Here is a 27,338-nt window from a genome sequence, read left to right on the forward strand (position 1 = left end):
CTCCCCCGCCTTCTCTCTCTGTTGGCGGCACAGCATTCCCAGACCTGCTTACTGAGGCTGGGCCATGTGCTTGCCCACAATCCTCAACCTGCTAATCCAGTGTCTTCCTTCTACTTCCTCCACCCATCCTGCAGGTCCTTGTGGAGAATTCCAGGCTGACTAAAAGCCCCCTTGGAGGAGACACACAGGGGAACCAGGTGTGGGGCCCACGGAATGCCTGCTACCAACCCATCCGACCCACATCCAGGCCACACCTCCCATAGTGCAGCCTGACCCAGCTGCCACACAGGCTCAGATGAAAACCCGAAATACCGCAGGGCACACAGGACCAAATGTTTCCCTTTATTGATCTTCACGCTGTTACCGCAGACAGACAGACTGGCTCAGGCAGGTCAGCTGCCAGTTGGGGAGTGGTACGTCTTTCAGAAAAGAGAAGGGGCAGTGGGCACCAGGAGAATGTGAAAGCGGATCATTGGGTGGTCACAGACTGTAGGGTCCCCACAACTGGCCTGGGCCCTTCCCTTACCCACCCCCACCCCAAAGCCAGGCCACCCAGCAGACATGAATCTGTGCCCCATCCTCATTTCTCACACTGGTCTCCTTCCCAGGAAAGTGCATAGTGGCCTGGAGATGCAGCACCCAGCACCTGGGTAAACTGGGCCACACACACAGCAGGCCTTTGCCGGAGAGCCAGGCCATGTCTGATCTGAACCAAGGAGTCGTTGGGGGAGAGGGGGGGCGGGGAGCAGAGGGAAGCAGGCAGAGTGGGAAACCAGCTGAGGTACCGCAGAACTGGTCATGGATGGGGCGCAGGCTGGACTGTGGGCCTCCTGAGCCGCAAGGGGCTTGGGGAAGGAGACCTGAACCCAGGGTCCCTTTCCAGGTAGCAGGAGCTGTGACAACTTTCCCAGAAAGTGGGAATGGAAAGAACCAATCACATTTGTGACCCACGTCCAAGGGACCACTGGGAAGAGAATTTTCCAGAGGCTTCTGGTTCCCCTTAGAGAGAACTGAAGTTCCTGGAGCTCATAGGTCAGGGTAGCACCTGGAAGCCAAGTGTGTCGGGTTCCAAGCTGGAGCCAGCCCAAGGTGGCCAAGCAGGGTTGGATTTTTCACGTAAATCTCCTGGGTGGGCTTCTGCTAGGAGGGGGCTAGTAGGAAATGGGCAGCTGCCCCTTGTGTGATTACTTGCTCGCCAGGTCTCTGGGCCGCCACCAGCAGTGCCCTCACAGATTGGAGCACAGCAGCCCCAAGAGCTCCCATGGAAGGGAACAGACCAGATGGGGAGAAGGAGGGCCAAGAACTACACCCAGGAGACAGAGGTGGGTGAGTTATCTTGATTTTTAAAGATATGTATGTATAGCTGGCCTCTCCTTCACCTGAAATCCCTTTCAGGCCATGTGCTAGCTGATGGGATTGGGCCTGAGCTGCTTCCTGTGCGGCCAAGAGCAAGCTGGGATGGAGGAGCCAAACTCCTTCCCTCCCTGGGGCCAGCCTGCCTTCTCTCCTAAGCCTGAGTCCTGTCCTTCTACCAGACCCAAGCACAACCTCTACTGCTCCCAGGAATCCAATGGTCACTCAGAGGTACTGAGAACCTGGCCAGTGGCCTAGGCCAGCCTGACCTCACCCAGGGGCCAGTCATTATTTACATGCCCTCTGCTCCAGCTGTACCTATAAGCCTAACAACTGCCTGGCTAGGAGCTGGCGCCTCTGAGAGGCAGTAGAGTCTGTCCTCGTGGGTGGCAGTGCCGCCTGCGGGTGGTGGGGCGGGAGCGGGAGAATCGGGGCACAGCAGCTGGGGTGAGGTGGATGATGGAGAGGGGCGTAGGCAGTGGGCTCAAGAGGGCGCTGGGAAGAGGAGGAGGAAAAAGAGAGGGCCCTCTGTGGGGTCCAAGCTCTGGATGTTAAGGACACTGGGCCTCCATTTCCATTTGGGGGGAGTCAGGTGCCAGGGGGGCTCTCATCTCTAGCTGTGATGTCCCTCCCACAGCAGAGCTCGGGCTCAGCTCCTCTGCCAGCTTCCTTAATGGGGAAATGGGCTCAGTCTCAGAAGCAGATAGCTCTCAGGAGCACTCAGCCTTGGGGAGAACAAAAAAAGGCTCCAAGGGGCTTTGTGCAGCTGGGGCGGGAGGAGGTGGGGATTGGGGGAGATTCAGTTCAGGTGATCAAAAGGAAAGTGGGCAGATCCCCTGCCTGTCCCCACCTTCCCACCATGATGCTAAATACTGTCACTTCCCAGTGAGACCCCAAAGTTGGAAGAGTTACAGCTCACATGCCTGGGGAGGGGGTCTGGCTCTCTGCACGCCTTCTCCGACCCTGAGGAATCCTTGGGCTAGGGTCAGAGGGGGCAGTCTGTTAGGGTGGGGGGGGGTTGGGGCTGGTTTAATTCTAAACAGACATCTAGCACCACAACAACAGAGCCTCCACTGCACATGGTTTCACGAGGGGGTACGGACATGGCTACCACCTCACGGGGCGGCTCCCAGCATGTGAGAGCAGGACCCAATTGGGGAGGAGGGGATGGACATATACATATATATGTACATATATATATATATATATATAGAACTCTGATTCTTTGTACAAAGTGGGGGACAGGGAGAAAAGGGAAGGGGGAACCCTGCTTGGTCACCACAAAAGATGGCGTGGCTTGAGCCCCCTGTCCCACTGGGCCACCACCCTGCCTCCCAGGAGGCTTGGCGGGCTCACATCTCATTGGAGTATGTGTAGTTGGGGGTAGCGGAATACTGGGTCTGTGGCTGGTTCATGGCGCCCTGGGCCGCCCCCATGGCTGCATTCTGGGCTGCCTGCTGCACTTGCGGGTTCTTCCACGCGCCCGTGGTCCACTCCTCCTGGGCTTTGCTGAAGCTTCCCCCGCTGCCCCGGTAGAATTTATGAACCTGTAGGAAAAGTATAAGCAAGGGTTAACCCGAGGGAAGCGGCAGCTGTCCAGGGAACAGATGGGACGCGAGGACAAGGCCCTGTGAAAAGCTGGCCTCCCCACAAGCCCCTACCCCGGACACTGGTGGGAAAACCCACGAAGCCTTTCCGGAGCGAGTTCCTTTGGGGACCGCTGGATCCTCCTGTGTTTGAGAGGAGGGGTTGCCACAGATCACAGTCCCCCCAAGCCCTCCCTCTGGCCCTGAGGTGCCCACCTACCATGCTGAGGGCAATGAAGGAAAAGGCGGCCATGACTGTGAACATGATGGTGGGGATGAGCATCACTACGGCGGAGCCAACGTTCGTTCCGAAGAAGGAGATGGTGGCGATCCAGCCGCTGCGGAAAGGGGCCGGCTGGGGAGCTGCCTGGGCAAGGCGAGGGGACCCCGGGAGTCCCCCTCCCGCAGTGAAGCAAGGGACCACCCATTGTCACATGTCAAGTGCCCCAGATGCAGAGGCTTACTAAGGGATCAGCCCTCCCCCGTGGTTTGCGAGACCTGCTCCTCATGCAAGCTCTCCTTCCTCCAGGTTCTCCCGCAGCTAAGCACCCCCCACCCCACCCCCTGCACTTATTGCCAGGGTGTCGCTTCCTCCGAAGCCACACACTCGCTCTTCACTCCAGCCCTCTCCCACGTCCAGCCGCAGGCTAGGCAGCTGAGCACAGAGGCCAACAAGGTCTCACCCCACCGGTCCCAGCAGGCTACCGCCTCTTACCAGACGCCCCAGCCAGGGATGCCAACGGCCTGGATGATGCTAATGACCATCTGGGCCATGAAGGTGAAGAAGAAGGCCATGAAGCTGAAGGAGCTGTCGGTCCTGCAAGAGAGGAGAGGGCTCCCGTCACCTCGGCAAAGGGCCACGGCTTCCCTTCCTTCAAGATCCCTGAGGCCCTCCCACAATGTACAGAAGACAGGGTCTTGGGGAAAGGCCTTTCCAGCCAGCCTTCGGGATTTCCATGGGTTGGGCCTGGGAATGCCACCTGACAAGAGGTGGACTCTCCTCGTGAGTAGACCCCCCACCAGGATGAGGATGGACACCCCCCCCCACTAGCCCAGCAACAGGGAGCTCCCCTGTGGCAGGGATGCCACAGGTATGGACAGCCACAGGCACCAAGACAGCAAGCTCTACAGGTGTAGGAATGGAAGGTCCCGGTCCCATAGACTCAAGAGATAAAATAGCCCATTGGCATCGAGCAGCAAGAGATGGATGGTCCGTGGGCACTGAGGTGGATCCCCTATCGGAACGGAGACAGCCTTGTTCGTACGTGGAAGAACCATCCCATTGCCACGAAGGCTGAAAATCCCATCTGGCACTCTGGTGGCCACTCTGGTACCATGACAGCTGGACTCACTGATCCACGGACGGTTGGTCCCTGTGGCACAGAGTTGGATGGCCTCGTTGGCACATGGAGAGTGTCAGTGGTATGTGGTGGGGTTCTGCTGGTAGATGAATAGATGCTCGCTTGGCACCAATCAATTACCCCCACTGGTACAAGGACGGGTGACCACCGGCAAAACTCAACATGCCTGGAAACAGGGCAGAAGGCACAAACAGGCCTTGTCTCCACATTGCCCCACCTAAGGCTAAGAGCGAAAGAGGGAAATACTCGGACAAAGACTCGTTTCCTGGCTGGCTTGTCCCCTTCAGCCTGGAGGCCGCAGGAATGCCAAGTTCCACCTGGTGGTCGAGGCCAATGGTGACAAATGAACATGAGTTTGGCAATGGCCAATAAAACCCCGTGGGTGCGGTGGGGAGGGGTGGGGAGATGGGAGCTAGGAGTCAGGGTCAGCAGCCACCACTTACTTGAAGGCCTTGTAAATGGGCCGAAACCAGCAGACATAGGAGCAGGGTGTGAAGAGGATGAGCCAGAGAAAGGCGAGGCCAAAGTTGGTGGCTCCCCCGCCTCCGATCAGCCACGCGAGACAGCCCACCAGGTTCACGGCCAGCGTGACACTGTTCACTGCAGACCCAGGAGCACAAGTACACAGAGACAGAGCAGACACGCAGACTCCCACATCCGCACAGAGAAACGGGAACCGCCAGACGTAGACGCACACCCAGCCGTAACTCAACACAAACCCACAATCCATTGCGTGCAAACAGACACACAGTCACAGGGATACAGACATACACAGTCACAAATGCATGCCAGCCACGAATACATGGGTTCACACACACACACACAAAGACCCATAAACCCACATCAACAAATACATGCGCGCGTACGCATGCACACGCGCACACACACACACACAAAGAGTACAGATGGTAAGAAAGAAAACTACTGGCCACTCAGTCATCCCCCTGCCCCCGCCCCCGCCCCCGCCCCTGGGGATACTGGAGGAACCTGGACCAAGACCCCAGAGCTTCAGCCCAGCAAGCCTTCTGGGGGTTCTCACAGTCTCCAGGGTGGTAGCAATACTCTTCTTATAAAAACAGCCTCTGCCCCTGACCTCCCAGACCCTTAGCAACCACCAAGCCCAAGACACAGAGAACCCTGCTTCCTCCTGCCCTTGGGAGAAATGGCAGGCTTGTGGGAACATCTCTAAGCATTGTGCAGCCTGCCCTGTGCTTAAATGGGACAGGCAAAACCGACTGAGATCAGTCCTCATCTGACCCACTGCTCAGATCCTCCGTGCCACACCTCCCCCTGGGAGCCTGCCTTCCCTTCCACAGCCATATTGTGCCCATCCCTCTGACCCCGCAGAGGCAGACTGCCCGATGGGTCCCTTGGTACACATCCCAGCCCAGCAACCAGACTGGAAGGGCCGGGTCCAGGCTCCATCTCCTCTGTTTGCACAGAATCACAGTATCATTGAGTCACTGCCTGCGGGACCTCGAGACCCCTCCTCCTTTTACAGATGAGAAACCGGATCCTGGTACCAACACACACTCGGATCACTGGCACCATCAGGAAAGGCCCTTCCCCCAGCATGACGCTGAATCCAGAGCCCCGCTGGCCAGAGCATCAAACCGAGGAAGGCGGCCCAGCTATCCGGGGGCCTAGCTTCTGAACTGAGGTGGCCTTCAGCCTCTGAAGAGCTGTACAGCGCTCCTTGGGAGCAAAGCACCCACGGGGGGGGGGGGGGGCTAATGACGACTTAGGGAGTTAAGAATAGCTTGTAAATCCAGCTTCGGCATGATCGTTTCTGCTCTTGGGGGCGGGGAGCTCCCAGAGCTCAGGTCAGGGACAGTGCTACTCCCCGCGTCGGAGTGAACCTGACAACCCTACCCGCTGGGCAGCCCCTGCCCCCCAATCTCAGGGACCCTCATGAGGGTGGGCGTTCCTTCCTGGGTATCTCCGCTGCATCTGTTCCTCCGGGCCTCCTCTGATCCTGCTCCTGGCCTGCCCACCACTACCTGGAGCCTTGGTGGTGGTGTTGACTTTATCGGCTCTTCCCACACAGAGAGTGTCGCCTTTTCCAGTCAATGGGTCCCCCTATCTCTCACCGATCCCCTGCTCTCTAGCTAGCTCCCTCAGTGCCTCGTCCACAGTCCTCCCGACAACTGACCACTCTGCCTCCGTCTCTCCGCTTGTTTCCCGCCTTCTCTTCTTGTCCAGCTCCGATTCCCTGATCACTCATATCGTTTGTCCAGCCCCTCCCGTTTTCTGGTCACACGAGCCCCGTGTCAGCACGACGTGTCTACGCCTGAGCTGGGTGCCTGGTAGCACTATCAAGTCCAGTCTCGAGTGGCCCCAGTGTGGCCCAGGGCATGGCCCTGAAGGCTTACCAGGCTGCTTCTGTGGACAGCAGGGTCCTAATCCTCTTCCATAAACATGAGCCCCTTCAAATCCTGCTCTCCTGAAGCCTCCCACTCCCATTTCCACTTCATATTTGAGGGAGAAAAACAGAAACCGCCTGAAGCAGTCTCCTCATGTTCTTAACAGCTACAGCCCCGCCCACAGCCCCCTGCACGCCCCTTCCCATATGCTTCCATGGGGGAGAGACTCAGCCCAAAGGCCAAGCCAGGATTGGCAATGCAGTCTGTCCTCTGAGCTCACCCTAGCTAACCCCCGCCCCACTACCACCACCTGCATGGCCAGTCAACTCTCCCCGCCTGGGGAAGCAGCTACCTTCAGGCCCAACTTAAGATGGTCTCACCCATGACAGGTGTCTGGGGCACAGCAGCCAGCCTGTCCTCCGTCCACCTGCTGACATAGTTAATATTTTCTGGCCTGCCTGGTCACAGCCAAGGCCCATCTCCCTAATATGCCCGTTTCCCCACTCATCTGCCAGATGCCTTTCAATGCTCAACTTCAAAGCCTCGAGACGTGAGCCCTCTAGACTCGGAGACACTGAGCTACGGGGACCACTGAGCCAACAGCTTTCCTGCAGATGAGGACCCTATTACCCCCCCACCACATACACAGCAGCATGGCCTGGAGAGCCGCTCTCTGAACTTGACCCCGTGGCTCCCAAGTCCCACTGGAATGGTCTTCTCTTTGAACATGGGCTTTGAGGGAGAGATTCTTCGCCAAATCTGGGATCCTGGCGGTCACCAGAGGCTCCCTGGAAAACTGGTGTGCGGGAAGGGGGGAACGGGGAGCAAAAAGAATAGAATTGCACTGCCCAAAGAGATCCCCATCCCGATGTCCTTTGCATGGGAAGCGGGGGGGGAAGTAGGTGAGGCCTAGCTGAGAGGGTTGAAAGAAATGGAGGCCCAGTGGGGGAAGAGGGGTCAGCTCAGAGAAAGACTTCCTTGCCTATACAGCTGCTGCTGGGCCCCTGGGCACCCCCCCCACCCCATTCCCCGCTCTCCTCCTGCCCCATGGCACTCACACATCCAGAGGTAGTAGAGGCGCTTGGTCATGGTGAGATGCTGGGGAGGGATGTCTGCCTCGAAGTCTTGGTAGAAGCATGGCTTCAGTGGGATGAATTTGGGCAGCGGTGGGAAATTGTTCACTTTCTCTGTGGGGCAGGCACGTCACATGTCATGACCATAAGTCTTCTCCTTCCTGATGATCTGTGGACCCTGGGCCTGGGCTGACCCCTTAGTCCCCATGGCCACAGTCCACTTTACTAAACAACCCCACCCCACCCCACCCCCGTCATCCCCATCATCCTACATTGCTGGGTTCTGCAGGGACAATCCCAAAGTAGCCCAGGACCCTGAGACAGTCTCTCTCTCTCTCTCTCTCTCTCTCTGTGTGTGTGTGTCTCAGAAATATAAAAACCGAACTGGAGTCTCTCCTTGGTGGGGAACCAGTTCCAGGCAGAGACGTGGGAGAGGTGAGAATGTGGAAGCCAGGGCGTCAACGTCCACTCCAGGATGTACTCTGGTCATAGCCCCCCTGAACCTCACATCTATACAGTAGGGAAAAGACTGGGCTAGATGATCCCTAAGCTAGGCCCCCTCTGAATCTCAGATTTATACAGTAGGGAGGGGATTGGACTAGGTGACCCCTAAGATCCCTCCGCTCTGGCACTCTGCACTGCTGAGTCTTTCAAAGCCAAAGGAAACTCAGGACCAGCATGACCCGGCCTCGGAGTCTTAGCAGCAGTGACCGTGAGGCCAGGGGCTGAGCCACTCAGGCCAGGCTAATCAACCAGACAAACAGTGAGACAAGGGCCCCAATCCTATTGATCACAACGATCGACACAGAACCCCCTACCAGGTGGCGTAAGGGAGAGAGCGGTTGGTCTAAGACGTGGGGGAAAAAAATGATAAATTATCAAGGGTTCATGAGGGAAGGGGAATGAGCTGATACCAAGGGCTCAAGCAGAAAGAAAACGTTTTGAGAATGATGATGGCAACATATGCACAAATGTGCTTGACACACGGAGGTGTATGTGGATTATGATGAGAACTATAGGAGCCCCAATAAAATTTAAAAACAATAAAAAGAGGTGCAATCCTTGGTCTCCAGGACCAGAGCTCTGACAGAAGACTAGACCAGGTGCTAGTGTGTCCTGAATAGACGGGGCTCGGTGCAGGGACTCGGGAGAGGAGGGGACAAGGAAGAAAGCCATCCGCACCCTCTGCTTCACGCCCCACCCTGCCCAGGCCCGTTCCTTACCCGCCATGATGGCGCCAGCCGGCCCGGTGGCCTTCCCACACCTCTCTGCGCTGACCTGGGAAGAAAGAGAAGCCAGAGGGTGAGGACCAGCCCGGTACTGCCCAGGCCTCCTCATCCCCAGCTCTGCTGAACGCTCCTGGGGCAGGGGCGGGCCCAGGCTCCGCCTTCATGGGCTCCCCCCCTCAGAACCAGCAGCCACATCTTTCCAGGTACGCCCACCCTGTACCCCGAAGTCTATCCTCCGAACACTCCATCCAGCAGTGCGAAAGGCACCTGGGAAGGGACCATGTGGGGAAGGCAAGTGACAGTAAAGGGCTGTGAGGACTTAAGATCTGAGGGAGGAAATGCTATGCCATGACCCCAGGACAAGCTGGACCGTGACCTCAGGAACAGGCTGGACACGCATACACACACAAACCCCTGCCTTCAGTCATTCAGCCCTGGTCAGGGCCTTGTGATTTGCCGGCACTGGGAGACGGCAAACGAGGCGAACCTGGTCAAGCACTTCTGAAGTTCATGGGTTGAAGTTCATACAAAGGGGAAGTAGAGCTGTTAGGAACAATGCATCGCACCTGTCAAGGTGATCACGGGGACCTGCTGGCATAAGGGCTGATGCACTGGAATGATAACTACAAGGTCAGCAGTTCAAATCCACCAGCCACTCCAAGAGAGAAAGATGAGGCTGTCTGCTTTCCAAAAGGTTTAAAGTCTGGGACACTCAAAGGGGCCGTTCTCCTGTCTTATAAGGCACGATGAGTCTGAATGGACTCCACAGCAATGGGTTGAATCCCGGGATGTAACCTGGTACGAGAGTGGGGAAAATTCAGTGTCCGTGAAGCCCTGGAGAAGGCAGAGGAGGGGCTCGGGCAGGACAGGCTTCTGAGCAGAGGCAAAAGCATTGCTCAAACCCTGACCCAGGAAGGGAAAGGCCCCACTGTGGCCAAAGCAATTGGAGAAGCAGCGGATGAAGCTGGAGGGGCAAGGCGGGCAGGGGCCGGGGCTCCACCTGCCAACAGAAAGCCCTGGGTGGGTGAGAGAGCTGTTTCCTGAGACAGGAGCAGGCATGAGGCGCCAGGGCCAGAGGAAGAGGGAGCTGAGTGTCAGGTGCCCCAGTGTCTCCCATCGGATGGGTCGCAGGCATTTGGATCACACTGGCCAGGGGAACAGCAGGGGGTCTGGCTAATGCCCAAATCAAACCCCAAACTCCCTGCCATCTGGCCGATGATGACACCCAGCGACCCTGCAGGATGGGGTAGAACTGTCCTGAGTTTCGAGACTGTGACTCTTTACGGGGATAGAAAGCCCCGTCTCTCTCCTGCAGGGCGGCTGGTGATTATGAACTGCTGACCTTGCAGTTAGCAGCCCGATGTGTATAACCATGACACATCCAGGGCTAAACAGAGCGCTCACAAAAAAAAGAGAGAAGTCTGTGGTGAAGTGGAACCACCCAGAACGCACGGCAGTCGTGAGAATGTTCCGGCGCTGTGAGGAATGTGACCGATGCCACTGAGCAACTTCTGCAGAAATGGTGGAATGGACATCTAAACTGCTGTGTAAGCCTGCACCCAACACACACACACACACACACACTCACACACACACAAACACACACAGACACACAACACAGACAAACACACACACTCACACACACACAAACACACACAGACACACACACACAAACACACACTCACACACACACTCACACACACACAAACACACACAGACACACAACACAGACAAACACACACACAAACACACACACGCACACAGACACACACAAACAGACACACACACACAAACACACACACAGAGTTTTAAAACAAGTCACTGACAACTAAGGTCAAGGAAGCTAATAAGTTATCACCTTGGAAGATCAATACTTTCAGGGGCAGGCAAGAGGGCTTCAGAAGGTGTAATGTCCATCTCCTTAAATCCATTTTCCCTCCACCTTTTGAAGCCCCTTGTATGGAGTCCTGGTGGAGAGGTGAGACACGCTGGGCGGCTGAGCACAAGGTCAGAGCACCATGGCTCCTTGGGGGCATGATGAGGCTGGCCTCTGCGCCCCTACAGCTTGACCGGCTCAGGCCCACAGACAGTCCTCCCGTGTGCTACAGGGTCATCACGAATCAGGATCCACCCAAGGGCAGTGAGTTTTGTATGGCGCATCAACACCAGAAAACAGTTCACGCCCAAGCGCTGTGTCGATGTAGTTCTAGGCTGAACGGTATCAAACTTCAAAACAAGGGCAGCTGATGGACGGTGCTCACCGCCAGGATAATATTGGCCTTGAGGGGTGGTGACTGCAAGAGCGCCCCTGCTCGCGGGGGCTGGTGACGGTTTGTTCTGCGTGCTTTCTGGAAATTCATCAGCTGGGGGTTGCTGTCAGCTGCCGTCCCGTCCGTGTGCACAACTGACCACACCATGTCCTCGGCCGGTGCCCTCCCCTGAGTCAGCTGGGGATCCGACCGCTGTGCCCAACAGGGCTTTCCAAGGCTGATTTGTAAAAATTAGATTGCCAGGCCTTTGTTCCTACTCTGTCTTACTGAACCTGGTCCAGCCTCCCGGCAACAAGCAAGACTCGGCTGATGACAAGCGGCAGCTGCACAGGAGATGAACTGGCTGGGAAAAGAAACCACACCTTCTGCTGGGTAGGTGAGCATTCTCCCCAGGAACTACCCCCACCCTCTGCTGGGTGTTAGATTAACTTCAATAAAAACTACCGTATATGCTCGAATATAAGCCGACCCGAGTATAAGCCGAGGCCCCTAATTATTATGTAGGAAACCAGAAAAACTGATTGACTCGAGTATAAGCCTAGGGTGGAAAATGCAGAAGCTATTGGTGAGTTTCAATAATCAACACAAATGAAAATAAAATTACTAAAAATTGAGACATCAGGGGAGTAGTTATTTAAATATTTATTTTAAATTAAAAACATAAATAAAAGGACAAGTCATTTAACATTAATAAACCAGCACAGTAAGTGGAAAATAGGTTCAACAAAAACAATAAGGTATCAACAAGGTACTCTTAAGGTATCCACCTTAAGAGTACTATTCCCTGAGCTCAATCAGCAACCAAGCTAAAATGTAAAGAGTTAAAATCCTTCAAAACTGGATTCTTCATCATCATCTGTATCCCAATGCAGAGCTTCAGCTGGTGTGAGGTCATCATAGACGCTGTCCTCGCTGGGGTACCACTGACCCGTGTGTGTATAAGCCGAACTCCAGTTTTTCAGCACATTTTTTGTGCTGAAAAATTCGGCTTATACACAAATATATATGGTATTCTCCAAAAAGAAAAAGCCTGGGGGGAAAAGAAATGAAACAGGCTGGTAGGATTCCAGTGGAATCCCTGTGGATCTGGCGAAGAGTTTGAGCAGCGGTGATCTTTTGTTGTCCTCTGTGCGACAGAACCCAAACCAAAAACGAACCCCTCATACCAGCTCCCCGCAAAGAAGAGGCGGCTTGACAGAGACAGGCCTAAAGTGATACGCAGACGTGGCTGTATGGCTGTAGCACTGTTTGCAGTAGCGAACAACTGAAAACAACCAGCATGCCCAGCAATAGCAGAGCGATTAAATAAATGGTGCAGGCATGCAATGGGGTACACGGCAGCCGTTGGTTTTAAATGCTTGGAAACGGCTTTTTACCAAAAGAAAAAGTAGAAGAAGTTCTCTGAGCTGATGTGGAAAAATCACCCTCATTATGCACAACAGTCTCTGTGTTACATTACTCACATTGCTCTCTGTATTTGTATTTAAAAAACAAAGGGAGGGGAGGGGGGAAGTAAAGGTATTTTCCTTGGGACCCGACAGCCCTACTTCTTTTGACTTACAAAATAAAAGGTCGGACACGCGTGCACTGTCCAAGCTGATGCGGTTCTGCAGTAGCAACAGCCTGTGTGGCGGGAACATGGCCCACGCCAGTGGGCTGCTACGTGGATGGAGAAAGGGCTCAGGGAGGTGTTGCAGGGCGATTTCCAGGGCATCCTGTTACGCGGAAGACGCCAAATACGAAAGTTCATCTACAGGAAGGAAGCTGCCTTTTGTGTAAGAAGGAATGGAAATAGCACGTGTCTGCACCTGCTTTTTGCCGAGGGAAACACAAGAATGATCCAGACACTACTGGCAGGATGACCCACGGAAGATGGAAGGGCTCGGATGGGGAGTGAGACTTCTGGGATGTAATTAGTTACACACTAGTGTACATACGAGGGGGAACCCCCTCCAAAAATAAAACAGATTTTTCCCCCCAAAGCCTTGGACTTAAATTTTTTTACAAAACAACCTTATCACCTTCAAAGTACTCTCAATTACACTTAATACACTTGTCAAATCTGCGATGCCATTCTTTCTTATTTAATCATTTTATTAGGGGCTTATACAACTCCTATCACCATCCATACATACATCCATTGTGTAAAACACACTTATACACTCGTTGCCCTCATCATTCACAAAATTCGCTTTCCGCTGGGCTTCCTGGAATCAGCTCATTTTCCTTTTTTCCCTCTCCCTCCCTCCACGCTCCCCCCTCCCTCATAAACCCTTAATATTTATAAATTATTGTTTTATCTTGGGTTGCCATTCTTGAAAACATCCTGCACACTCATCTGTTTGGACCGCTGACAGCACCTCCCTCGTTTTCTTCTTCACCTCTTCTACTTCGTCAAACCTCAGTCCTTTCATGTCCCGCTTCATTCGCAGCAACAAAAAGGAGTTGCACAGAGCAAGGCCAGGTGAATAAGGTGGGTGGGGCAAGAGAGGTGTGCTGCTTTTTCGCCCAAAACTGGGGCACTGAGAGGTCGTGGTGGCAAAACCAGTCCCCCGTCTGCCACAAATCAGGCCTTTTTTGTTGCAAACTGCTAAGCTATCTTTTCAGAACCTCTGAATAGAAAGTTGATTAACAGTCTGACCTGGTGGTACAAACCCCAAATGCACTGCGAGTCGACATTTTCATCTATTCAGGAATTGAGAGATGTCCAGAAAGAGGTTTGTCATCAATCAACATATCACCTTTTTTGAAACAAAAAAAAACCAACACTCCTACACTTGGGTTTTTCCCATAGCAAAAGCTGTCATTGTAAGCTGTGTTCAACATCACAACAGTTTCTGCAGCATTTTTCCTAAGCAGGAAACAAAATTTCATAACCACATGCTGTTCTTTTTAAAAAAAATCATTTTATTAGGGGCTCATACAACTCTTATCATAATCCACACATACATCAATTGTGTAAAACACATTTGCACATTCATCGCCCTCACCATTCTCAAAACACTTGCTCTCCACCTGAGCCCCTGGCATCAGCTCCTCATTTTTCCCCTCCTCTCTGCTCCCCCCTCCCTCATGAACCCTTGATAATTAATAAATTATTATTTTGTCACACACTGTTCCCTTAAATTTGCCATCACAAAACACGAGGTTGGGACGAAACTATTAGGAAAAAAATATCTATGACCAGAGAGAACCTTCCCAGGCAACACCACTGGGTGCACTAACTTAGACCAAGTTGCTGGATGCTCTCTTAGTCGGGAAAAACACATACTAAGTTTTGCTCCACCCAGCACAATTCCAGGTTTTTTTTGGGTACCCCCTTCTATGCTTTCCACATTCAAAAAACCTAAGCCAGAAACCCTCACATTTTGAAACAACAACAAAAAACAACACAAATGCAGATAGGATAATGGCACATTAAATTAATAACTCCCACACACACAAAAAAAAGAATTCATCCAAATAATTCATCTGATTGCAGAACTCTGTCCTCTTAGAAAGACAAGTCTCAAGGACAAAAGTAACCGGAAATAAATCTTGAGTATTTTAGCAGGTTAACAGCTGGTGGGGATACTGGTGTGTCGATTGCTCACTTTGTCGGAGGTAAAGGGACATCAGAAAGTCCGTGGAAAAATGGAATTAAGCGATAACCCCATTTCCTCACGGACTTTCTGAGCCTTGGAGTCCTGTAGAAGAGGCCAGATGTGTCGGTGTGCGGATGCTGCTGGGAGCCTGGTTTCTTACTGAAAGTAGGAAGATAGAATATGGACTATGGAAAGGAGGGAAGGGGCCCCGTGGCCTTGGAGTTGGACCTGGAGGCACATCAGGATGCGCTCAGGGTTTGAAAAATACCTACGGTCAGTTCCAAACTCGGATGAAGGCATACAGAGGGAGTCTGCAGCATCTTTTGGTTACAGAAACAAGCAACACGGAAGGACTTGTGTTAGTCTGGGTACTTTAGAGAAACAAATCCACAGAAACTCATGTAGAAGAGAGCGTTTTATATAAAGGTTAAGTGCACATCAAGAAAACATCCCAACCCAGTGCTGCCCAAGCCCACAAGTCCACCATTAACCCATATGTCCAACACCAATCCACAAAGTCCTCCTCCATCTCACAAAATGCACACTATGACGCCGACTGCAGGAGGAAAGCCGAATCAGTGAATGTGTAAGCATCTCAGCGCTGGCAGGGGTCTCCACATGGCTGCTCCAGCACCCAGGGCTGCATCAGAGTAGGTCCATGAGATTTCTCCTTGGGAATATCTTGCAGGAAATGAGCCTTGCCAGCTGAAGCAGGGAACTGGCTGAGGCAACTGCACCCTGGTCCGACCATCAGAAAGCAAGAAACCCGAGCACTTGAAAAGGCGAGGCTCACCAAGCCATTTATCTCTCCACCCTTAATTAACCCCACCTGTGCTTATCGGCCAGGTTGGCACAATAAACCAACTACCTCAGCTTCCAAAGATGCTGCTAGCGTGGATAAGGTTTTGGACCGAAAGAACGCAAACTGGATGGCAAAACAATAGCCCTTAAAAGAGTCAAAGCTTTACAGGGCAGGAGCTTGTGGGTGGACTGAGCACAGATACTTCTGAAGAACATTTCAAAAGAATTTATCTGAGCCTTCGGAGAGATTGAACATGTTGATCTTTTCATGGATACAAAAACAAATGAAAGAAGAGGACTGTGTTTCATCACAAGCCAGTGAAGAAGCTGTTAGGACGTGGGTACCTCCAAATTGGTTCTGGGAGGTGGGAAATCAAAGCTGCACAGTCCAAAGAGGTGGACAGGTGGCAGCAGCAACTGCAAAAAGGGGGTGCAGGGGCTGCAGCTGGTGGTTGGGGGGAGCGTATTGGGGTCATGAACGAGCTCAGGGCCAAAACTGGAACCGAGGGTTTAATGACTTTTATGATCAAGGTTATGTGTGGCAGTTATATAACTTGGTGTCAACTTGAGACTACTAAGAGTGAAGGGGTGGAGTTTGCCTGTCAATCAGGTCACAGCTTGATGACATCATTGGGAGGTGCTAGGGAGATAAATAGCTCACTGGAGGCCAGATCCAGTTTCTCCCTGCTTCATCTTTCTGCTGACAAAACACATGGAGCTGTGCTGATGGAACGAGAGCCCTGGAGCTGGAGGAAACACGTGGAGACCCACATCAGCGCTGAGATGCCTCCACCACCACTGGATCCACAAGACTTTCCACTCACTGTGAGCTTCCTGTATTCCGAGTCATTGCATGTGTTGCGTGAGCTTAAAGAGGAATTTTCAGACTGGTATCAGACACATGGGTTAATATTGGATTTATGGACATGATCTAGACTGGGCTGGGATGTTTTCTTAATATGCAATTACTCTTTATATAAAGAAAGCTCTTTCTTATACACAGGTGAGTGTCTATGAATTTGTTTCTCTAGTCAACGCAGACTAAAACATGATGGGAAGTGTAATAGTGCCTACACCAGTGCTTATGGTGGGGATCAGAATATATTGGCTGTACAGCTATGATTACACTGAGTATAACCACGGGTGTGGACACAGCGATGCAGACTACAGTGGAGGCGGAGGCAAGCAGCATGACAGTTACCAGCCACACTAAAGGAGGGCGCTGGAGACAGCTAAAGCAACCCGTCTCGCAGGGCGACACGGAAGTTCGGCCTGCTGTGGAGCCAAGATAAGCATTTTGTAAAAGGCTCTTTAGTGTACAGGACACAATTGGGTTCAACTGTCCATAGCCAATTAGTTGTCTTTGCTTTTTCCTTTGTCCTTTGCGCTCTGTGTTTTGATTCGATGTGGACTTGTGGTTATACAAATTTTATGTGTAGGATTTCATGTTAAACCTCAAATAAGAGCTTCTTTATGTGGGGGCTTGGGAGGGGGGGCGTTTCAACCTGACTAGGTCATGAGAAACAGGCAGGGAAATCCAAATCATGTGGCATTGTAAATGCAAAACTGGCCTATCACACTTAAAATACCAGCATCCTGTAAGTTCGAAAGAAAGAAGGGAGGGGGCGCTTCTAAATGAAAGAAAATTAAGATGCGTGGCAATAAGCAGTCACCGGTGAGCTCTGCATGGCTGTTGGCTCAGGAGAATGCCTCCCTGGGATAACTGGGGGAAATGGAGAACACCGTACCGATGCTCCATTTCTTGGGTTAAACAGGGACATGCCCTTGTTCTCAGGAGGATGTGTGCTCGGTATCTGGGGTAAAGTGTGAGGATGTCTGAAGTGCCAGGAGACACGAACGCCTACCGATAGAAACAAGCAAATGTAGCGAAACGGGAACCCCTGGCGGCCCTCATGGAACGTCCACGCCACGGTCTGCCATCGTTAGAGCGCGATGAGACAGTTCAACATGCGACGTCAGACCACCCCGAGGACGCCAGCAATGGGTGGGAACAGACTGCAGGGAAAGAACGCACGGGTTCGCAGTCTTGCACAAAAGGCGGAGAGGGAAGGAGAGGGCGTCCCCAGAACCGCAGAAAAAGCGCCACTTTGATCCGCGACAGACGAATGGATACAGACAAGAATTCTGCAGGAAAAGGTTGTTGGGGAAGAAGAGTCGCAGTCGGCCTGCCATCTTCAGGTTGTTATTAATCACAATAGAGAACAGGTACTTCTATGAGAGGGCCAAGCAAACCAAGGGATCAAATTTAACATTTCTGATGACAGGGCAAAAGAACAGCATGTGCCTCCTCCTATGAGATACAGGCAAGCACTTGGCTGCAATAGAAAAGTTAGTGGGCTGAGTCCAGCCCTAGGTGCCTCAGAAGAAAGGTCTGGCAATCTACTGCCAAACAGTACTTTGCAATGCACAGGGTCACCTTTGAGTTGACTGCAAAGATGTGGGCACAAGCAGGTGAAATGGTACACCACAGAGCAGTCAACACACTGAAGCACCTGTACACCTTCCTTAGGGCAAAGACTCCTGTAAAAATGACAGTCTTGGAAACTCATGGGGCAGTTTTTCCCTCTCCTGTAGGGCCCCCCACACTAAGTGCCAGCATCGAGTCAAAGGCAGAGAGCCTGGTTTGGGGTACGCCCTGTGCATTGGGTTAATCAATCGCTGTCTGATTGAAGAACTGCATCCAGAGTCGTTTCTGACCCTGGATTGTAACTTGTTACTTCCTTAATCAACCCTACAATCATGGGAACCTTTGTGCGTTCTAAGTGGCCAAGGCAACCAATTAGACACAGCAGGGGCATATTCGGTGCAGAGGGCTGTAGGAGGGGTGGGGGCAGCTGGCATGGGAGTTGGTAAAGAGGCTGAGAGCAGAGGTACGTCTACATATTGCTGCATAGCCTGTTTTTTTGTGGGTGTTTGCATGTTCGGCGCATAGTAACACGACTTATCATGGAACAAACCTCTGTCCAGCCCTGCCCCATCCTCGCCATGGCTGCTGTGTTGAGCCCCTACTGCAGCCACTACACAGCGCTCAGTCTTTCTCTTTCCACTGACCCTCTACTCCAAGCAGGGTGGTCTTCTCAGGTTGCTTTTTACCTATTGTTTTAAACAAATATACTTTCTTTTTCTAAAAAAATTAAAAGCACAGAGTACTTAAAATGTGAGTCCTTCCAAAATCCCCCTTCTCAGAAACCACTCCTTCAGCAGGGTGGCGGTGGCCTTGCTGCTTTGTCACTGCTGTCTTGAGGGACTGGGGGGAGCTCTTGGTCTGTTTCTTCTTATTATTAAATACTCTTATCACAATCCGTACAGTCATCCATCCTGTCAAGCACATTTGTACCATCCTAATTTCCAAAGCAATTTCTTTCTACTTGACTCCTTGCTATCAGCTCATTTCCCCCCCCCCCCACACTCCCTCCCTCATGAACCCTTGGTAAATATAGATTATTGTTTTCATATCTTACATCGTCCTCTGTCTCCCTTCACCCACTTTTCCGTTCTTTGTCCCCCTGGGAGGAGGTTATATGTCGATCCTTGTGATCAATCCCCCCTTTCTTCCTCCACTTTCCCCTTCCCCTCCTTGTATCTCTATTCTCATTATTGATCCTGAGGGGTTTATCTGTCCTGGATTCCCTGTGTTGCAGGCTCCTATCTGTTTCAGTTGAACCCAATTTGTAAGTAGAATTGAGGTCATGATAGTGGGGGAGGTTGGGGGAAGCATTATAGAACTAGAGGAAAGTTGTATGTTTCATCAGTACTATACTGCACCCTGACTGGCTCGTCACTTCCTTGTGACCCTTCTGTAAGGGGATGTCCAATTGTCTACAGATGGGCTTTGGGTCTCCACTCCGCGTGCGCGTGCACACACACACCCACACACACCCACACACACCATTCACATTGGTATGATTTTATTCTGGGGAGCTCTTGGTTTTTGACATATGGGGAAGCACAAGGCAAAAATTAGATCATTCCACATGAGCTGCTTTGTAACTTGTTTTTTTCCACCGAAGAGTATGTTGCGAAAATTGTTCCTGTTAATGAATGCAGATCTCGCTCCATCTTTTGAGTGACTGGCCACCCGTGCTAACAATCTCCCTGACCATCGGCAGTCGGGGAGGGCCCAGCTGGTTCAGCAATTAGGAGGCCACAGTGTCAGGGGAGTGTGGCGGGAAGGGGCCAGGCTGCCCAAAATGAGGAAAAGAAGAGAAGTGTCAAGTCCAGCAGACTAATCTCTCCGAGCAGCTTGGCTGACAGGTCACCGCAAGGACAGCGTGTCAGCAACCACACTGAGGCATTAGCCACCCTACTCCCAAATTACCAGTCATCGCCGTCTCTTGATTGTGGTCTCCTTCCTTCTGACCTTAATTTTTCTAAACTTTCTACAAGGGTCAACTATCGTATTTGTGAAAAGACAAAGGCAGCGGTTGAAAACCACAGCAGCTCGAGGGGAAAAGTAGGAAAGATTTTTCAGGAGGGGTCTGGAGCCTGTTTATGAACGAGGAGGAAGGTATTAGAGAAAACAGAGGGGTTAAAGATATAGTAAGTAGTTAGGGGGGAAACTGATGAGCAGGGGTACCTGGCAGACAGGAAGAGCTGGCATCCAGATCTCAGAGTGGGGGGGACACTGGAAGAGGGCCACTCTTACTGGAATGCAAGCGAAGGGAAGGATCGTGGCGGGGGGGGGGGTTACCTCCCCATACACACGCACCATCCATCCTCGAAGGGAGCAAAACGCCCATTTGGAATGCCCCTGCTCTGGAATGGGGCGGGAACAGGAGGGAAGGTTTCTAGATCCTGGTGGAGAGATAGCTGGCGTTAGAGATCTGGCATGGAAGCAGTCTCCCGATACTGTGGCCTGCTTCTGGTTTCCAGAACGTAGAATTCAGGTGGTGTGGGACACACAGGCGCCTGTCAACGAAGTGGAGAGTACAAAGCAGAGAGTGGTGACAAGCCTGGACCGTGGGGTCTGAGGAGGATTGGTCAGGGGGTAGCCCTCACAGGACAGAGAAAATGCAAGGTCTCCCAGAGGTCACAGAGCCAGACAAGGGGAAGTGAAAGTGTGATCCAAGGAAGATCTGAGCATTTACAATGTCCTAGGTGGCCACGTGCCAATGAGCAGCAGACTGAGGAGAGGCTGTGATGGAAAGGGTGGCGGAAGGAGGCATTGCCTCCCCTGGGGCAGTGGTACATGGCGTGTAAGACTAAAGTCCTCCAGGAAAGCGAGGAGGGGAAGGAGGGAGAGAGCAGTCACTAAAACATAGGTACCCCAAAGGAAGAGGTTCCTTCCTAACCCTGCTCCCGCCCAAGCCTTGGTCCTTCCACCTGGTCCTGCGCCGGGCTGTCTCCAAACGGTGTGCCCACGGTCACAGAGAACTCAGTGCAGCAAAGCATGACTCACTGCAGAAGCCAGAGCTCAAAGCCAGGGTGCAGGGCAAGGCTGGCTCCTTTGTGTCTAAAGGTTAGGGCTTGGGGGGACTTCAAGAAGCTGGGGGCACAGGGACGTAAAGCCCCAGGCTCTTCCCTCATTTTAAGGCTAGCCTTTACATTTATTTACATATGTTCATGTGTGTGGACGTGTGTGCATGTGCGTGTGTGTACATCTGGGGAGGTAGTATTCACTGCTCTCTATAAACCAATGTTCTTTGATTTTGCAAGAAGGGGGGCATAGCAATGATCTCAATTGAGAATTTTCCATAATAGTGGGGGAAGCAAGTGCTACTGCTTCCAAAGGTACAGACTTAAGGAAGCCCCCCTACTACTATTGAGTTGGTTCAGATTCGTAGCAACAGTTCTCAACCTGGGGGTCTCCCGATTCATAACAGTTGCAAAAAATTTTTTTAAATCATTTTATTGGGGACTCACAGTCGCAAAATGACAGTGAGGAAGTAGCAACGAAAATAATTTTATGGGGGAAAAAAAGCAAAAAAATTTAAAAATAAATAATAAAAAAAAAGAAAATAATTTTATGGGTGGGGGGGGATCACCACAACATGAGGAAGTGCATGAAAGGGTCGCGGCCTGAGGAAGGTTGCTAACCACTGCTCTAGAAGGTTTCTGAGACTGTAAATCTTTTATGGAAGCAGGAAGCCTCATCTTTTTCTCTCCGAGTGGCTGGTGGTTTGAACTGCTGACCTTGCAATTACCAGCCCAAGACCTAACCTGAGCCCCACCAGGGTTCCGAAGACGTAAGGAAACCCCTCCTTGTTTCTAAATAAGATACTGAATACACCAGCTGGATCTTCCTCAAGAACCCCAGACTGTGATGTACTTTATTTCTTGTGGAGTTAGGGCAGAAAGCCCCCATGGTAGGGACAGTGAGGCCCTCAGAGGAGAGAAGAAAGAAATTCAAGGAGAAGTGAAAGAGGAGAACAAGCGTGCAGGAAGCTCAGAGGAAGAGAGTCAGATAAGACTGGAGACGTGGACCCCTTAGCCTTGTCATAGAAATGGACATTTTCTTCCTGCCTGCCCAGAGCCTATCTGCTGAGGCCGAAACTCCTCCCTCCTGCTCGGCCTCTGGCCCCCTGATCCCATCTCGGGCCCCACATCCATATTCCTGAAGCCATAGAGACATGAACCATCCTCAAAAAACAGCAGCCTCCTGGCCAGCCTATCACTGGCTCGCTGATGAGTCCTCAGTACCCAGCTATGTACAGTTCCTGTGCCTGGCATTCAAGGCTTTGTGCCAATCAGCTACAAACTGCTGGCTCTTCTCTACCCCAGCTTGCATTCTACACAGCCCAGCTTCACGCAGGTCACGTCTAGCTCCACTGTCTGCTTCCAGGGCCCCCAAAACGGGGACCCCTTGCGGTCCCTTCATTTATTCGGCTCCTACCCTATCTGGGAGACCTTTCCAGACATGGGCGCTCTGCACCCCTTGCTTAAATTCTGAGCCAGTTACTGGGTACTAAGTGTTCATGCATTCGTATCCAATCTCTCTCGCCCCCTCACAGCTGGGGGACCCGGCACAGAGCAGACACAGAGCTCAGTCAATCCATGTTGTTGATTAAGACTTGGACACACTCCCAAAGGGTGGGAGTGAAGCAACTCTCATGCCCTCCCCCAATCACGCTAAGCCAAGGGCATCCTCCCCCCAGCTGCAGCTCACTTCCTCCAGGAAACCTCCTGCCCAGCAGCCAGAAAGGAAGTGCAGTGGGGGGAGGAAAGGGAAAGGCAGGAGGGGAAATCGAGGAGGGAAGTGCTAAACTAGAGCAAGCTGCTTCCTCAGGGGAGGTCAATACTTAGACCTGGTATTTCATCCCTAGAGGAAAGCACTGGCAAAGAGATGCCCAGAGAGAAGCAACTTGCTCACAGGTGCCCACATAACTAGAGTACAGGTTAAAGAGACACCCACAGATCCAAAGGCCTGCTGACAGTCCTCCAAGGCCCACACAGATCTCAAGGCCTCCCTCCAAAGCACCCCTCCTAGAAACACCACCCACCTACCCACACACACACTACCTCTTCGTGGGGCTTACTAGACCTAAAATTCTCTTCTTGGGGCCTATGCACAAAAGCTTGGCTTCTCTCGGCTCTGGAGGCGAATCCAGTCCCATAGCTAACCCTGAACCAGCAAGACCTGTGCGCTGCCCCAAACAAGAGCTTCTCTCTGCCAATCACGCCTGGCACGAACCACCTCCCCTTCCGAGCAAAGCACTGCACCACACCTTGGATGCAGAAGCAGGTGGGGCGCTTGGTTGCAAAATTCTCCCCATTTCAGACCCCTCGGCGTGGATGGTCATCACACGTCTGGAAGGGCTTGGGGACGACTCTCGACAGCTGCGCTTCTTCCCCACATCCACGTCCTTGCCTGTATCTTTACTCTGGAAGGTTCTCTCGTGAGTCTTCTTCAGAAAGTCTCCTATTTGGCTCGCAACTCCCTTTCTGCCCGATGTCCTAGCCCTGTCGCCTGTCCCATCAGGGAGCTTGGGCATTACTAGTTTGCAGCGCCTGGGCGGGCGGCTACTCAACCAGAGCTCCCCCAACCCCCAAACGAGCAGCTCCTCCTGGCAGGGAAAGGCGTCGGCTCCCAAGCACCTCACACCCACCCTCATGACCAGCCCCTGCGCGCACAGAGAGAAAGGAGCTACCTCGGTTCTCCCAACGCCCCACTCCGAAGCTTGGATGGAGGCCAGGCTCAAGGCCAGTGCGCACTGACCACCCCCCCCCCCCGCAACCCGAAGATGGCTCAGACCCGGCGTCCAAAGGTCGGTCCCTCCGAGGGGGGCAGGGTACCACCCGGGTCCACCTGCGGGCGTTCCTTGGAAAGAAGCCAAAGGAGGTCACCGTCTCCCCACCTCCATGCGTTCCCATGCCCAGGGGCGTGCGCCATCGCCGGGAGGAGGAGGCCGGTTTCCAAGGAGCGCCAGGTGGGGCTGGGAGGGATGGCTAGCCCCGGGCCCAGGCTCCAGAATCTAGGTGTGTGACGTCACTCAAGCCTCCGCGCGGCCGGTCCCCTCTGCAGAAGCCATTGTGGGGGGGTGCGGGGGTTGCGCCCTAGATCTTGCGTCGCCCCAAACAGGGAAGGTCACCTCGACTCTCCCCACCTCATCGGTGGCCGGGCCTGCCCCCCAGCATCCAAAGGTGGAGCGCAGGGGTGCACCACCGGAGCCAGCGAGCCCCTCTCGCCCCACGCCCAGCTTCGCTGCAAAGCCTTCCCCGGGATCCCAAGGCCCAAGACTCACCAGCCGGCCGCGGCCTCTCTGTCGCCCAAAGGCCGCCGCGCTGCCCGACGCTGCACTGAAAGCTGCAGCGCGCAGCCGGCCGCGCGCCGCTCCGGGGCTAGGGGCGGGGAGCGCGCGCGCCTCGGGCCGCCTCCTCGCGTGCCCGCGCCGCTGCCGCCTGCAACAGCTGCTCTCGCGAGACCTCCTCTCCGTCCCTAGGACGGCGCCTGCTGAGCTCGCGAGAAGAAAGCCCCACGGCCCTGACACCTCCCGGAGCTGTCCAAGGTGCTGGTTTCGGGACACGCCGGGTCCGGAGGTTCGGTAGCAGGACCGCCACCGGCGCAGGCCAGCGAGTGCAAGAAAGATACCCAGACACGAGAACCTGCCATCAGAAACCGAACTTCAGCTTCCACGTTTGCATACTTAAAACAAATTATTTTCCGACTCATGGCGACCTAACCCTCCAAGGCAGGGAGAACTGCCCCTGTGGGTGACCGAGGCTGTAAATCTTTCTGGGAGCAGACATCTTTACCTGAGAGACTAGTGTGTTTGAACTGCTGACCTTGAGATTAGCAGCTCAACGCTAAACCCAAGGCGCCACCTTCTGCAATCTATTTGCTGGAGGGAAGAGTGAGTGCCCCATGCTGACTCTGGGGACTGCTAGGACATCCCAGAAAGGAGGAGTGGGGGAGCTTGAGAGCCTGGTCTGAGGGGCTTATTACCCATGGGTTCTGGATGAGGCAGAGAGGATAGATGAAAGATCAGAGACATGACTTGGAGATAGGAAGATGAAACATGGGAGACCTGAGCACAGAGAGATGGAAAGGCAGACCTAGGCAGACAGGAGAGGAGAGCCACCCACAAAGAGACTCAGAAACATGGAGAAACAAAGACACAGAGGGATGGAGAGACCAAGACTTGAAGAGGGAAAGAAAGGGGACATGGAAAGATAGAAAGTGGTGAGAGAAAAAAACTACCAAAGAATAGAACAAAGTACGCTTAGAAAGAGGTAGAAACAAGAATGAAAGAAATAGTTATACAGAGGTAAAGCTCTAAAGAGAGCAGAAACCAGAACAAATGTTGAAAACCTGAGAATGATAGGGGGTTGAAAGAGAGGCACTACAGCTATCAAAAAGATAAAGCATCTGGGGTCTTAAGGCTTGAAGGCAAACAAGCGGCCATCTAACTCGGAAGCAACAAAGCCCACAGAGAAGAAGCACACACGCCTAAGTGAACACGAGGTGTTGAAGGGATCAGGTAGCAGACACCAAAGAACAAAAACCATCATTGTGTGATCACCTTCTCCACATAAACGCTGAAGACAAATGTGTGCATAAGTAAGTGTGGTGAAGAAGGCTGGTGGTGCCCGGCTATTGAGAGATATAGCATCTGAGGACTTAAAGGCTTGAAAGTAAACAAGTGGCCATCTAGCCCAGAAGCAACAAAGCCCACATGGAAGCAGCACACCAACATGTGTGATCATGAAGGGTTGAGGGCAACAGGTTTCAAGCAACAAAGGTGGGGGGGGGAATCATATAATCGTGAATAAGGGGAGTGCATGGTGGGGGCCCAATGCCCATCTGTAGACAACTGGACATCCCTTGCAGAGGGGTAGTGGGGAGGAGATGAGTCACTCAGGGTTCAGTGTAGCAATAATGAAACTCACAACCTTCCTCTAGTTCTTGAATGCTTCCCCCCCCCCCAACTATCATGATCCCAATTCTACCTTGCAAACCTGGTTAGACCAGAGGATGCGCAGTGGTACAGTTGGGATCTGGAAACACAGGGAATCCAGGACAGATGAACCCCTCAGGATCAATGGTGATAGGGGCCATACCAGGAGGGAAGTGGGGTTGAAAGGGGGGACCGATCTCGGGGATCTACATATAACCTCCTCTCTGGGGGATGGGCAACAGGAAAGTGGGTGAAGGGAGATGCTGGGCAGTGCAAAATAAGATAAAATAATAAATTATTAAGGGTTCATGAGGGAGGGGGTGGGGGAAGGGAGAGAAAGAGGGAGGGAAAAAAGGAAGATGAGCTTATTCCAGGAACCCAAGCGGAAGGCGAATTTTGAGAATGATGAGGGCAACAAATGTATAGGGGTGCTTTACTCAATTGATGTGTGTATGGATTGTGATGAGTTGTATGAGCCCCAATAAAATGAGTTTAAAAAAAAGAAAAGAAAGAGAGGCACTAGGCAAGCTGGAGCAGGGAGGAAGGCAGGCTTTCCCTGTGAGTGGTGTTTACATCATCAACTGGCCCTGGGATCTCCACAGTTAGAGCCACTCGCTCCTGGACACCAGTGGCCCCTGGCCTCCACAGTGCCCCCTCCCACCCACACCAATCTGGGCCTGGAAGAGGGCCTCCGTGGGTGGGAGACACAACAAGGATTCTTTGCCCAGAATAAGGGCTCATTGTCTGGTTCCAGCCTGCCCAGAGTAAAGCCTCACTCCCACAGCTGGGATGGCAAGGGGGCGGGGTGAACAAAGGCAGACAAGAAGAACCAAGGCAGAGAAAGAAGAGAGTAATGGCTTCTCAGGAGCTGTGGAAGGTTGAGCATGAAGCCTAACCCAGCTGCCAGTCCACCAGTCTGGAGGGAAGAGCGCCAAGTTACAGGACAGGAAAACTGGCTTCTGCTGTTGCCTATTGCTGCAATTCACCCACTGTTGGCGAACTGTCAGTGCCACCTAACCCCATTTTAATGCAGGCAGGGACTGAGATAGGCTCCCTGATGGCATAGAGGGTATGCATTGGGCTGCTAACTGCAAGATCGGCGGTTCAAAAGCCCCTGATGCTCCTCAGGAGAAAACTGAGGTGTTCTACTCCCATAAAGAGTGACAGTCTCAGAAACTCACAGGGGCAGTTCTACCCTGTCCTATAGGGTCACTATGAGTTAGAATTGACTCGATGGCAGTGAGTGACTGAGCTACAGAACTGTGAGAAGGAACCAATGATATGACTATTGGAATAGATTTGTGGAGATTATCAACCACAGAGCCCACAAGAGATCTGATGGGGTTCACGTGGGATCTCAAGA

The 27,338-nt window shown here is 52.7% G+C and overlaps 1 protein-coding gene across 1 annotated transcript; it reads right to left on the minus strand.

The window, feature by feature from the left end:
- Positions 1-327: 327 nt before the first annotated feature.
- Positions 328-24,399, minus strand: SCAMP5 (secretory carrier membrane protein 5). Its single transcript, XM_075535670.1, has 7 exons — positions 24,323-24,399; positions 8,960-9,014; positions 7,722-7,850; positions 4,744-4,900; positions 3,655-3,756; positions 3,160-3,277; positions 328-2,900 (listed from the first exon to the last, which is right to left on the minus strand). Exons 2-7 carry the CDS (start codon positions 8,964-8,966, stop codon positions 2,706-2,708), a joined length of 708 nt encoding a protein of 235 aa, XP_075391785.1. The 5' UTR covers positions 8,967-9,014; positions 24,323-24,399; the 3' UTR covers positions 328-2,705.
- Positions 24,400-27,338: the final 2,939 nt, after the last annotated feature.

This window comes from Tenrec ecaudatus, chromosome 17, assembly GCF_050624435.1.
Source record: "Tenrec ecaudatus isolate mTenEca1 chromosome 17, mTenEca1.hap1, whole genome shotgun sequence".
Taxonomy (NCBI): Eukaryota; Metazoa; Chordata; class Mammalia; order Afrosoricida; family Tenrecidae; genus Tenrec; species Tenrec ecaudatus.

Excerpts from the sequence above, each read along its gene's own strand:
- SCAMP5 (XM_075535670.1), bottom strand. Across the intron at positions 3,757-4,743 it reads CCCATTTACAAGGCCTTCAA|GACCGACAGCTCCTTCAGCT; the intron begins GTAAGTGGTGGC and ends CCTCTCTTGCAG. Across the intron at positions 2,901-3,159 it reads CCTTCATTGCCCTCAGCATG|GTTCATAAATTCTACCGGGG; the intron begins GTAGGTGGGCAC and ends CTTTTCCTACAG.